The sequence below is a fragment of the Haliotis asinina genome, chromosome 4 (genome assembly GCF_037392515.1).
Source record: "Haliotis asinina isolate JCU_RB_2024 chromosome 4, JCU_Hal_asi_v2, whole genome shotgun sequence".
NCBI lineage: Eukaryota > Metazoa > Mollusca > Gastropoda > Lepetellida > Haliotidae > Haliotis > Haliotis asinina.
The window spans coordinates 4,662,302-4,672,041 of record NC_090283.1 but is presented as its reverse complement, the minus strand read 5'-3'; the positions used below and the strand labels follow the sequence as shown (position 1 = coordinate 4,672,041).

The window sequence follows — 9,740 nt, the reverse complement described above, 5'->3', positions numbered from 1 at the left end:
ATCGAGGATGCACCTAGCTATGTGCCTTCAAACACTGAACTTCTTCTCTTTCTTCTTCTCCTCCTTCTTCTAAGATCAACTGAGATCATTGACTTTCCAATATCAAACCCAAAAGTGTTAAAGTGACGATATTTTAACCTGGCGCCTTCATTTCATCAAAATTAATGTAACATCGAGGCCTACCAATGTGGCATGTAGAGATAAATATGTCCTTTTGCTAAATAGCTACATGTCAGTTAATTCATGTCACTGCTAGGTGCATGATCTTACGTCGATATTCATGTCAAAATATATACTCAGTGAACATTTGCGACGAGCTGTATTTGTTTGACATCAATGCGAAACTGATGTATCTTGTCATGACTAGTTACTTGGGTCTGTCAAAATATGTCGCCAAAGTGAGGTTTGTTCTACACCACTTTTAACAATATTCCAGCATTATTACCGGAGATCAACAGAGATCTAGGGGTTTACCTCCCTAGTGCCTGGTGCATCACCAAAAAAACGTACTAGTAAAAAGACCGACAAGGGCACCCGTGGATCAACAATAATTTCTATGTACTGTTAGTAGTATTACTTTACATGTTGTACATGCTATACATGCTATACATACATCGAAAGATCTCTGTGCATGTCCAAACCAACAATTGTGTATAATAGGGATCTGTCAGTTCTGATTTAATCCAACAACACTGCTATATATTCACAATAAGACGTATTCATTCACTACTAATTCTGTTATGTTGCCATAGTATTCCTGTTAGCTACTGGTATCATGTTGTCATAGCATGGTAACGTCATAAGCATTGGGGGTCATGGGCAGAGTTAACAGATACCCCCTGGATGCCCAGCTTTTGTTTTTCAGGCGAACATTTTCATAAGGTTTGAAAAGTGAAGGTTGTGCGAGAAACTATTCCAGTACAAATTTATCCAGTGTGAGAGGATACATTTTGGTAGTTTCACAATTTGTAAGAAAAGCTTCCAATGTACTACATGAGAAAGCGGGTAATAGCGATTTGGATGGACCTCTCCGATACATAATTTAGTTCTTAGATTCCCATACTCTCCTGTTTGTGTAGATGTATTTTGATTGATTTTGCATCATGATTAACGGCGTAACAGACACATTTTCAAATGCAGGGCTTGTATGAAATGTAAACAAAGTAAAATTCCGATTTTACACCGAGGTGTCGAATACACATTTGAATTCGGATGCCAATCATGAACGCTTCAGAATGTTGTGTGTCAACCAAACTGCTAGAAAGACAAATTGCTAGAAGACGAATCCCACGGGCTGTTCAGTTCGGGAGAGATTCATTGTTACAAAGTTGTTAGGTTTGGTTGTTGCTTAACGCCGCAGTCAGCAATAATCCAGCTATATGGCAGCGGTCTATAAACAATGAAGTCTGGACCAAACGGTGTAGTGATCAACGGCACGATCATCGATCTACGCAGTTAGGATACATGACATGTATTTTCAACTAAGTCAGCCAGCCTGACCACCCGATCCCGGTAGTCGACTCTTACCACAAGCATGAGTTACTGACTACCAGTTCTAAGCGAGATCGTCACTCGTGATATTTTTTTTCACATCGTGTAAATCCCATTTTTCGTGTGTCCCATTTTGTATGCTTTTATACTTTTGCAACTGCATTTGTCGTTAACCCCCTGGATGCCGAGTTTTTTTCCAGGCGCACATTTTCGTAAGGTTTGACAAGTGAACGTTGTGCGAGATTTGCGCTCGCGTGGTACTGGATCTGCGCACGGCTATAAAATTGCACAGAAATGTAGAATTTTTAATTTCCTATCCGTTGGTATAAAGATAACTGCGGCTACCTCAGAGGTTTGAGAAATAGACACTGCTACAAGTTGTACAAAACTTTTGTGTGTGTTGAAAAACAGTAAACTTCTCCGTTTTTAATCGTGCACCAATAAAAGCACTCTGCTACGATTTTTCTTAATTTGGCATCTTTACGGAAAGTGAGCGAAGAAAATACAGCTTGATATCTGAACGACATGAGTGTATATGAAATGGGTGTATGTGCTAATGCATAACGTCATACTCACAAAATAAAAAATGACCTGCAATAAATGTCAAAATTAGATTTTCTTCTATGACGTCAAACGTCCTAAGAGAGGTCATGCACGTATAAAGATTAGGGGTCATAACTCAACTATGGTTTACATTAGGTCAATGTACGTAACTCATGGAGAGAATTTGCTGTTGATACGGACAGTATATTTCCGTTATGTTTTGTTCATAGTGAACCAAACTATTCCAATACAAAGTTCCGCAGTGTGAGAGGATACCTTTTGGTAGTTTCACGATTTGTAAGAAAAGATGCCAGTGTACTACATGAAAAAGCAGGTAATAGCGATTTGGATGTCCCAATCCGATACATATTTTAGTTCTTAGATTCCCATATTCTCCTGTTTGTGTAGATGTATTTTTTATTAATTTTGCATCATTATTAACGGAGTAATAACCACATTTTCAAATGTAATGAAATAACTGAAAATAATGCGACATTTTAGTTGACGTCACGGCATGTTTTGTGCATTTTGTGACGTTGGAAAAAGACGACTAACGACTAAAAATATATCTAACCTAATTTCCACTCAGTGTGTAATAGATCTCGGCTTCTGTGTCAGAATTCAACACTTTTTAGCCAAAATATAAAATGAACGGTTTTATCACTGAAATAGGGTCCTGAATATATCAACAATTACACGGTTTTACTACATATTATATTGTGTGCAATACGCGCACCAGTCTAGAATTAATTTAGCGTAAATCACAATTTCACAACACCTGAATATTCATTGAGTATTCATTTAGGAAACAGACTTTTCTTCATTTGATTATGAAATCATTTCACTTCATAAGTATGCAATGAAAGGTACAAAGAGATCGCTTTTTCAGTACAGAAGTATTAGCATATGGACGTAAGGCTTGTCCAAATTAAGACATGACCTGGTTTATATATGTTTAACAATTTTCGTATAAATATTGTTTGAGTTAGATATTCTGCCATCAGATATATTTTAATCGAATTTATTATCGAAAAATATGATAATAAATCATGAAACGTTTTTGACAAACTCGCACCTGGTCAATCAATATTGATAATTGTTTTGTCTATAAAACGACACAAACCAATACAAATCATTTTCATTAATGTTATCAGTTTCACTGGAATTAAACCGCTGTTTATTAACCTGTTCATATGAAACTGCAATATTTGTCCCAACGTTTTGAATATTGTACATCACGGGAACTAAAGCACATGTTGCAGTTATGGCTACGTGTGATCTTCCAACACTTGTGTAGAGGTTTAAAATGTGGTATAGTACACTTACTGAGTCAATTTCCCATGTAAATATTATTCAAACAATCAGACGCTTTCAAAGAATAAAAAGGTATACCTTATACCCACATATGATATGGTGTTGAACATGGATATATGTAGATACTGAAATCAGTTTCATGAAACAATATCGGAACGATACGCAAAATACACATCACAGTACTAAAAGTGCAATCGGAATGGTATAGGTGTTGTGTTTACTCTTGTTCAACCGACCTTCCCCTCAAAGATATTGCCTAATATGTGCAACAATGTTGACGTGTGACATCACTACCGATGACCGATTTCTTTCAAAATGGCGGCTTCGCTGACAAGGGTACACTGGATTTTGCGAGGACGTTTTCCTTGATTCAGGGATCTTTTGTACATAAATGTGAGATGTAAGTAATCGGAATTATTCTGACTATCTGTGTATTGTTATATGTTTTTATCATTTACATTGTAAATGACGGGAAAAGTCAGAAATGCCGATAAGTACCGTTGTCGTTCTGCGTGATTTTCATGGTCATGGCGTCACGCTGCACTAACAGTTTGACAGTTTCTTATGAATTACCAAATTATTTCATTGTATCTATTTTAATTTGCTATTTTTTGCTACGATACTCTTCCCCTGAATATACTAAGCGTATTGAGCCATTGTAAGCAATGATTAGACGGCTGGATGTTGGAATATTACCAAAAATGCTACTCAGTGTAAAATTGGATTTTTTCTTTGTTTACTTTTCAAACAAGCAGAAGCAAGTTTGTCTTTCGAGCACAGCGTTCGTTTTCATACCAAGTATATTTCTTTTCGTTTTGTCTAGATAGTTGGTATTGGTGACAAAGACCATCTGTAATTTGATTCTAATATGTGTGGGGAATTCAATGATGCATTTGTCGCAGCTGACTATGAAATATACGTGATGTTATAGGCGTCTCAATACCGGCCTTCTCGAAACGTGATTTTGTAAACACTAACCAATATGGCGGAAAGTGCACTCCGGCGTTCGTGTGAGTGTATTGTCGAAAACATCCCACCCGATTCTGGCTTCATCGGCGACGTTTCAGAATTATCATTACTGGTTACATGAAAACTTGATATCAGTGATCATTAAGATGCTATTTTTGAGATTCAATACTCCCAGTAATTATCCGATATTCACATTTCAAAACATACTGCAAATAACGCTGTGAATCTCGATTTTGTTAAGTTTGAAAAATGACGACATTTACGATGAAAGCTATTTTGAAAGGTAAGTTTAATCACTTCAGCTTGGTCTGAGATAATAGTGGATGGTATCAAGAAACGGAATTTTCTGCAGAATCCAAAACTGTGAAGTGTTTATATATGCGTGGTATATTTATAATTTTATTGCACTTCAAAGTGAGGGATGTAGAGGAAGGACATATATGTCCCTGTGGCATCCAGGGGGTTAAAGGTCACATGCAACCAAAAAAATCAAACATAATTAAAACACATTTATCACTTATTCATGACATATAATATACATTGCTGCTTTAAAAAAAAACAAATAAACACAATTACAAGCGTACAATCGCGATTCAAAAGTGCAATATTTTGTACTTGGGCTCACTTCCCCAGAAACGAAGCCCTCGGGAGACCGAACTCAGTCATAGCGGGTGGATATGCACTCAAGTGTAACGACGACTTCCGATTGGCCGTTTCAGTTGCTGATGTGCTGAGGGTTCATTGTGTGTACAGAAAGATGATCTGTTTGACGGGCATTTTAGAAGTATAGCCAGTCACAAGAAAGTAAGATTCTTTATGGATAACAACTTCTTTTTGTGTACTTGATGCGTCGTTTCAGCATGGATTCATATACTGTTGTCAAACAAAATCATATAAACGAAAACAAGTCATTATCCATGAAGAATGTATATGGAGATGTTGGGTTGGAAAATACATGTTCTCTGAATTTGCGCTCGATCCATTAAAAAATCATGTCAGTAGAGATGGTAAACTACTGCGTGGCTGGAATCTGTCATTAGTCAAAGTACAAAGCAGGACCTGAAACTGACAAGAGTTTGCACCAGTTTCCGTCAGATCGAGTCATCCGAAAAAAGTGAATGTAGTTTGTTTGCATGTGTATCACACGTGCCTAGTTGCACAGTGTGGCAGACACGGGACTCGGGTGCACGAGTCATAAATCAACTTATTTTCTTTATGTCGTATAGTCTGATAGGTGTTAAGTTCAAATTGCACGTGGTCAATGATTGAAGCTGTGTATTGCATGTTGTCTTTAGCAGACAGGCAGACAGACATATAGGTGTGAATAAACCAGACACTGAGCTTTCTCTGTCACAGAGACTGCTTACTACAATCAACAAGTTGTTTTACGGAACGAGCAGATTATTTACTTGTTTGTGTACACAACCACGATTAGACTACTGCTCACGACCTCAGACGCTGGGCATGCACACTGTTTCAAGCTCCGCGAACCTATTCACTGCGCATGCGTTATGGACGCAGCGCAGCACAGCTGTTGAAACCAGTTTTCCCCACAGCGCTGGGGGGAATTTAGTGAAACGTTTGAACTCCGATTTCGCGGGCTTTTTTTTCATCGCGTTTTTTTCAACTTTTTAGGTTGAATTTGCATTTTTTATGATTTGTTTCGGTAAGTGCATACCGAAAGGTACCAGAATCTGCAAAGTTGTGTTTTACGTTGCATGTGGCCTTTAAACAAGACATACTGTATAGACTACGATCAGTTTTCCCCCGTGAGGAATCTATCCAACCAGATAATGAAGACATAGAGTGCAACATAACCTTTGTTTTCCCCATGTGATTCGGGGGGAAATGTCCATCGTATAATATTATTGAAGGCCAGCGGTGCCTTTGATCTTGCTGCGTATTTATATCACCAGTATCGTGCAAAACATGGAGATAATTGAAGTTAATGCTGACTGTTGTAAATCTCTCAGATCCCCCCATGATCCATCATGCGTGATGGATGGCGGCTGTTTCTTATCGTGATCGGTTGACCATACAAGTAACACACGCAGTCGAGCGCCAAACTCGGTGCTGCTCCTCACATGACACGTCACAATGACGTCATAACTCCCTCCTTAGCGCGACCAGTGACGCTAGTCTGGGCATTTCCAGGCTGGCGGTGAGATGTGTATGTTGTGTGAGGACGGTAGCGGGGTAAGTTTGTTAAACACTGTATTTTGTAAGAGCCATCACTGAAATAGGTAGGATTGTGAACAGACCAGGGCCAACAATGACTTCTGTTAGGATTAGGCAGCATGTATCTTGCTTTGTTAAAATGTGAACAGATTCAAAGTTCATTCTGTCAGGTGCATGGTAAAAATACTGTCACTGTTTTGCATGGAGGAGAATTCGCTGGCACCAGTGAACAGCCGCCAACATTAACTTCCTTCAGTTTGCTCTGTTCCTATATTCAAAATGATAGGCTGCATTTTACATACTCTCTTCATGAACTATAGAAACAATATGCATAGAAGACTACATTTACATGGCATTTTTTACACGAGCATGTTTTAGAATCTACCTTGGCCTGCAACAGTAGCAGCCGTGTGAGAATGCCTTTACTTCGTTTTTTTACAAGCGGGAGTTAGCTTTGATTGTCAAGCCAGTGATGTTTTCAGTCTTAACAACTTCAGCCAAGGTAGCGTACAGCAACATATATAAGTTGAAACAAATGGCACAATAATACCACCATACATAATAATACCACCAGACGTAATAATACCATTGTAAGTCAACATATGTTTGGGCTTCCACATTGTTGTAGTTGTTTCCTGGGCAGATATGGAACCAGTGTTGAAGTCTCCTACATGACATAATCTGTGTTTAAGTTTTCTAGATATATATGCACATGTTTACGAATGATGATTCAAAGTAACATGACATTGAGTCCTGTAAGTTTCAGATGTCTGTCTGACCCACTGAAAATTCACAGGAACCACAGAATAAAATTAAACACACATTTCAGATTTAGCTTTTCTCACTATTGGCATTCAAATTATTAACATTATATAATGACAAACATTATAAACATAAATTTATAAACAGTGAACAAGTGTCACACGCCACAAATAACAACTTCAGACAAAGTCAGTGTAATATATTCAGTCAGACACTGGGGCCAGCAGGTTGGGGACTTCTGTCTGACCATTGGCAAATCTGCCAGGTTTGTCAGAGGGTCAGACACTATTCGTGAACACTGTAATACCACCATACATAATAATACCGCCACACGTAATAATACCATTGAAAGTCCACATATGTTTGGGCTTCCACATTGTTGTAGTCGTTTCCTGTTCAGATACGGAACCAGTGTTGAAGTCCCCTACATGACATAATCTGTTTAAGTTTTCTAGATATATATCTACATGACATATTCTGTGTTGCAGCCAGGAGCGAGACGGAAGCACCGAGACCTGGACCTACACAGATGTCTGATGTACCTGGTAGGTGGGAGGGTATGGTGGACCAGATGTGATAGTCGCTAGTTGCACTGTGTATACATGGTATCAAGTTGTCACATCTGTCAGAAATCTGTGTACTGTCTAAACACAATCCCGGTGTCATTTACCGGAAAACTATATGGCTTTTAGAAACTACCCCTTCACAATTTCTAGTCTGTACAATGGGTTTGTTGATACATATCTCTTATATTAATTATTTATAATCTGATATCTTCGATCATACTTATAATTTAGATATCAACGATGTGAATGTAATGTAATGTAATGTAATGTAATGTAATGTAATGTAATGTAATGTAATGTAAATATGTTCATTCAAACCCTGATGTTTGTCTCCACAGCCACGAGCAGGGACACACGGAAGTCTGGGTCCCCCTCAAGACCTGACACACGAGGTGGGTGGAGATAATGACACGCGTGTCGTTAGTGGACAGACAACACACAGGACTGTCAGTTTACATTCTAATCACGTAGATGACTAATGTGTGAAAAACATCAACTAGTTCTTGTTATTCCCTGTACACCCGCCATGTTGCTGTCAGCCATGATACATGTATAGATTATGTATCAAGAGTTTTGTATCATCAGTGTAAGATGTGAACAACGCAGCTGTAAGATAAAGATGTCCGACCTGTGTACAGAGTTTACTTTGTGTTACAGCGACACCGACTCCTGCACGTAGAGACGCCCGGGCAGACGCCGACCTCCTTGCCGCCTGCTGGAAGGGGAAACTGGAGGAGGTGAAGCGGATCCTGGACACAGGTCGGGCTGACGTCAACAGTAGAGTTGGAGTCGGGAGGACGCCGGTGATGACGGCAGCACGTGGGGGACACAGAGATGTGGTGGAGCTGCTTGTGAGTCGAGGCGCTGATGTGTCACTGGTGGACGATCGCGGTAACAACATCCTTCACGTGGCCTGTGTGAGAGGAGACTGGAAGACGGTGGAGTTTGTGCTGTCTCTGGACGGGGTGGACGTCAACGCCAGGAACAACTTCGGGCAGACCGCCGCCGACGTGGCGAGAGGCCGGGGACATCGTCAACTGTCGGATCTCCTGTTGTCACGTGGTACACAGTGAAGCGACGGTAGTGTCGATGTAGACAATGATGGAGGACATGTCGTTACTGACGCTGTCGTGGTTTGTGCCGTTCACGTCGTCGCGTTGTCTATAATTCTGTATTTAGGTGAGAATATTTGTTGTGTTTGAGGAGAAATAAACTTTGTTGAGAATATTTTCAGACATTTTGTTGTTTATGGAACTTTACAGAATCAGGTAAGGACATTGTTGACTGTAAATGTTGATGATATGTCGTCGGTATATGAACCCTGCATCTCGTGATGTAGTTCTGTTTTAATTGTGTGTCATAATTTCCTCATTAATCGTGAAACAGACAACAACAAAATGTTTGTTTACATCTCGCTGCACTCTGTGACCTCTGACTGAGCCGAGGTTCGCCAGCTGGCGCGGCGCCAAATGCACAGTGACGTCACACTACTGATGACGTCACGATGTTGTGATCAAGGCACCGAAGTGGCCAGCTACTGTCTGTGCCTAGTGTTTCAGTGCTGCACACTGCTGGCTTGATGGCAGGCTTACGGTAGCACCTCTACAGACCAACAGGTGGATCATGTGGATTTAGACAATGCGGCTAACAAGCAACCACACAATCACCCCTTCCGGCCACTGAAACTCGGGTGACAATGAAATGTGCACCCACACCCTAACCCTAACCCACACCAACACCCATTTCAACCCCAAACTCTTTCTCAAAATGCTGTATCCGACCCTGGGAATGGCAGATTATCTTCCCCGAGTTACATTACAATTAAATATTAAAATTCTTTCGCGACGTGGAATGGCAGATTATCGCCAAGTCTCCAAATTACGTAATTAATATAACGAGGGAAAGACAATCTGCCAT

General features: G+C 39.9%; 1 protein-coding gene across 1 annotated transcript; it reads left to right on the top strand.

Moving 5' to 3' along the window:
* The first annotated feature begins 4,566 nt into the window (after positions 1 to 4,566).
* Positions 4,567 to 8,896, top strand: LOC137282199 (cyclin-dependent kinase 4 inhibitor C-like). Its single transcript, XM_067813931.1, has 4 exons — positions 4,567 to 4,600; positions 7,746 to 7,802; positions 8,162 to 8,215; positions 8,481 to 8,896. The coding sequence occupies exons 1-4, from the start codon at positions 4,567 to 4,569 to the stop codon at positions 8,894 to 8,896; spliced, it is 561 nt and encodes a 186-aa protein (XP_067670032.1).
* Positions 8,897 to 9,740: the final 844 nt, after the last annotated feature.

Coding starts and splice junctions, on each gene's coding strand:
- LOC137282199 (XM_067813931.1), top strand. CDS start 4,567: ATGACGACATTTACGATGAAAGCTATTTTGAAAG. Junction 4,601..7,745: donor GATGAAAGCTATTTTGAAAG/GTAAGTTTAATC, acceptor TCTGTGTTGCAG/CCAGGAGCGAGACGGAAGCA. Junction 7,803..8,161: donor ACAGATGTCTGATGTACCTG/GTAGGTGGGAGG, acceptor TTGTCTCCACAG/CCACGAGCAGGGACACACGG.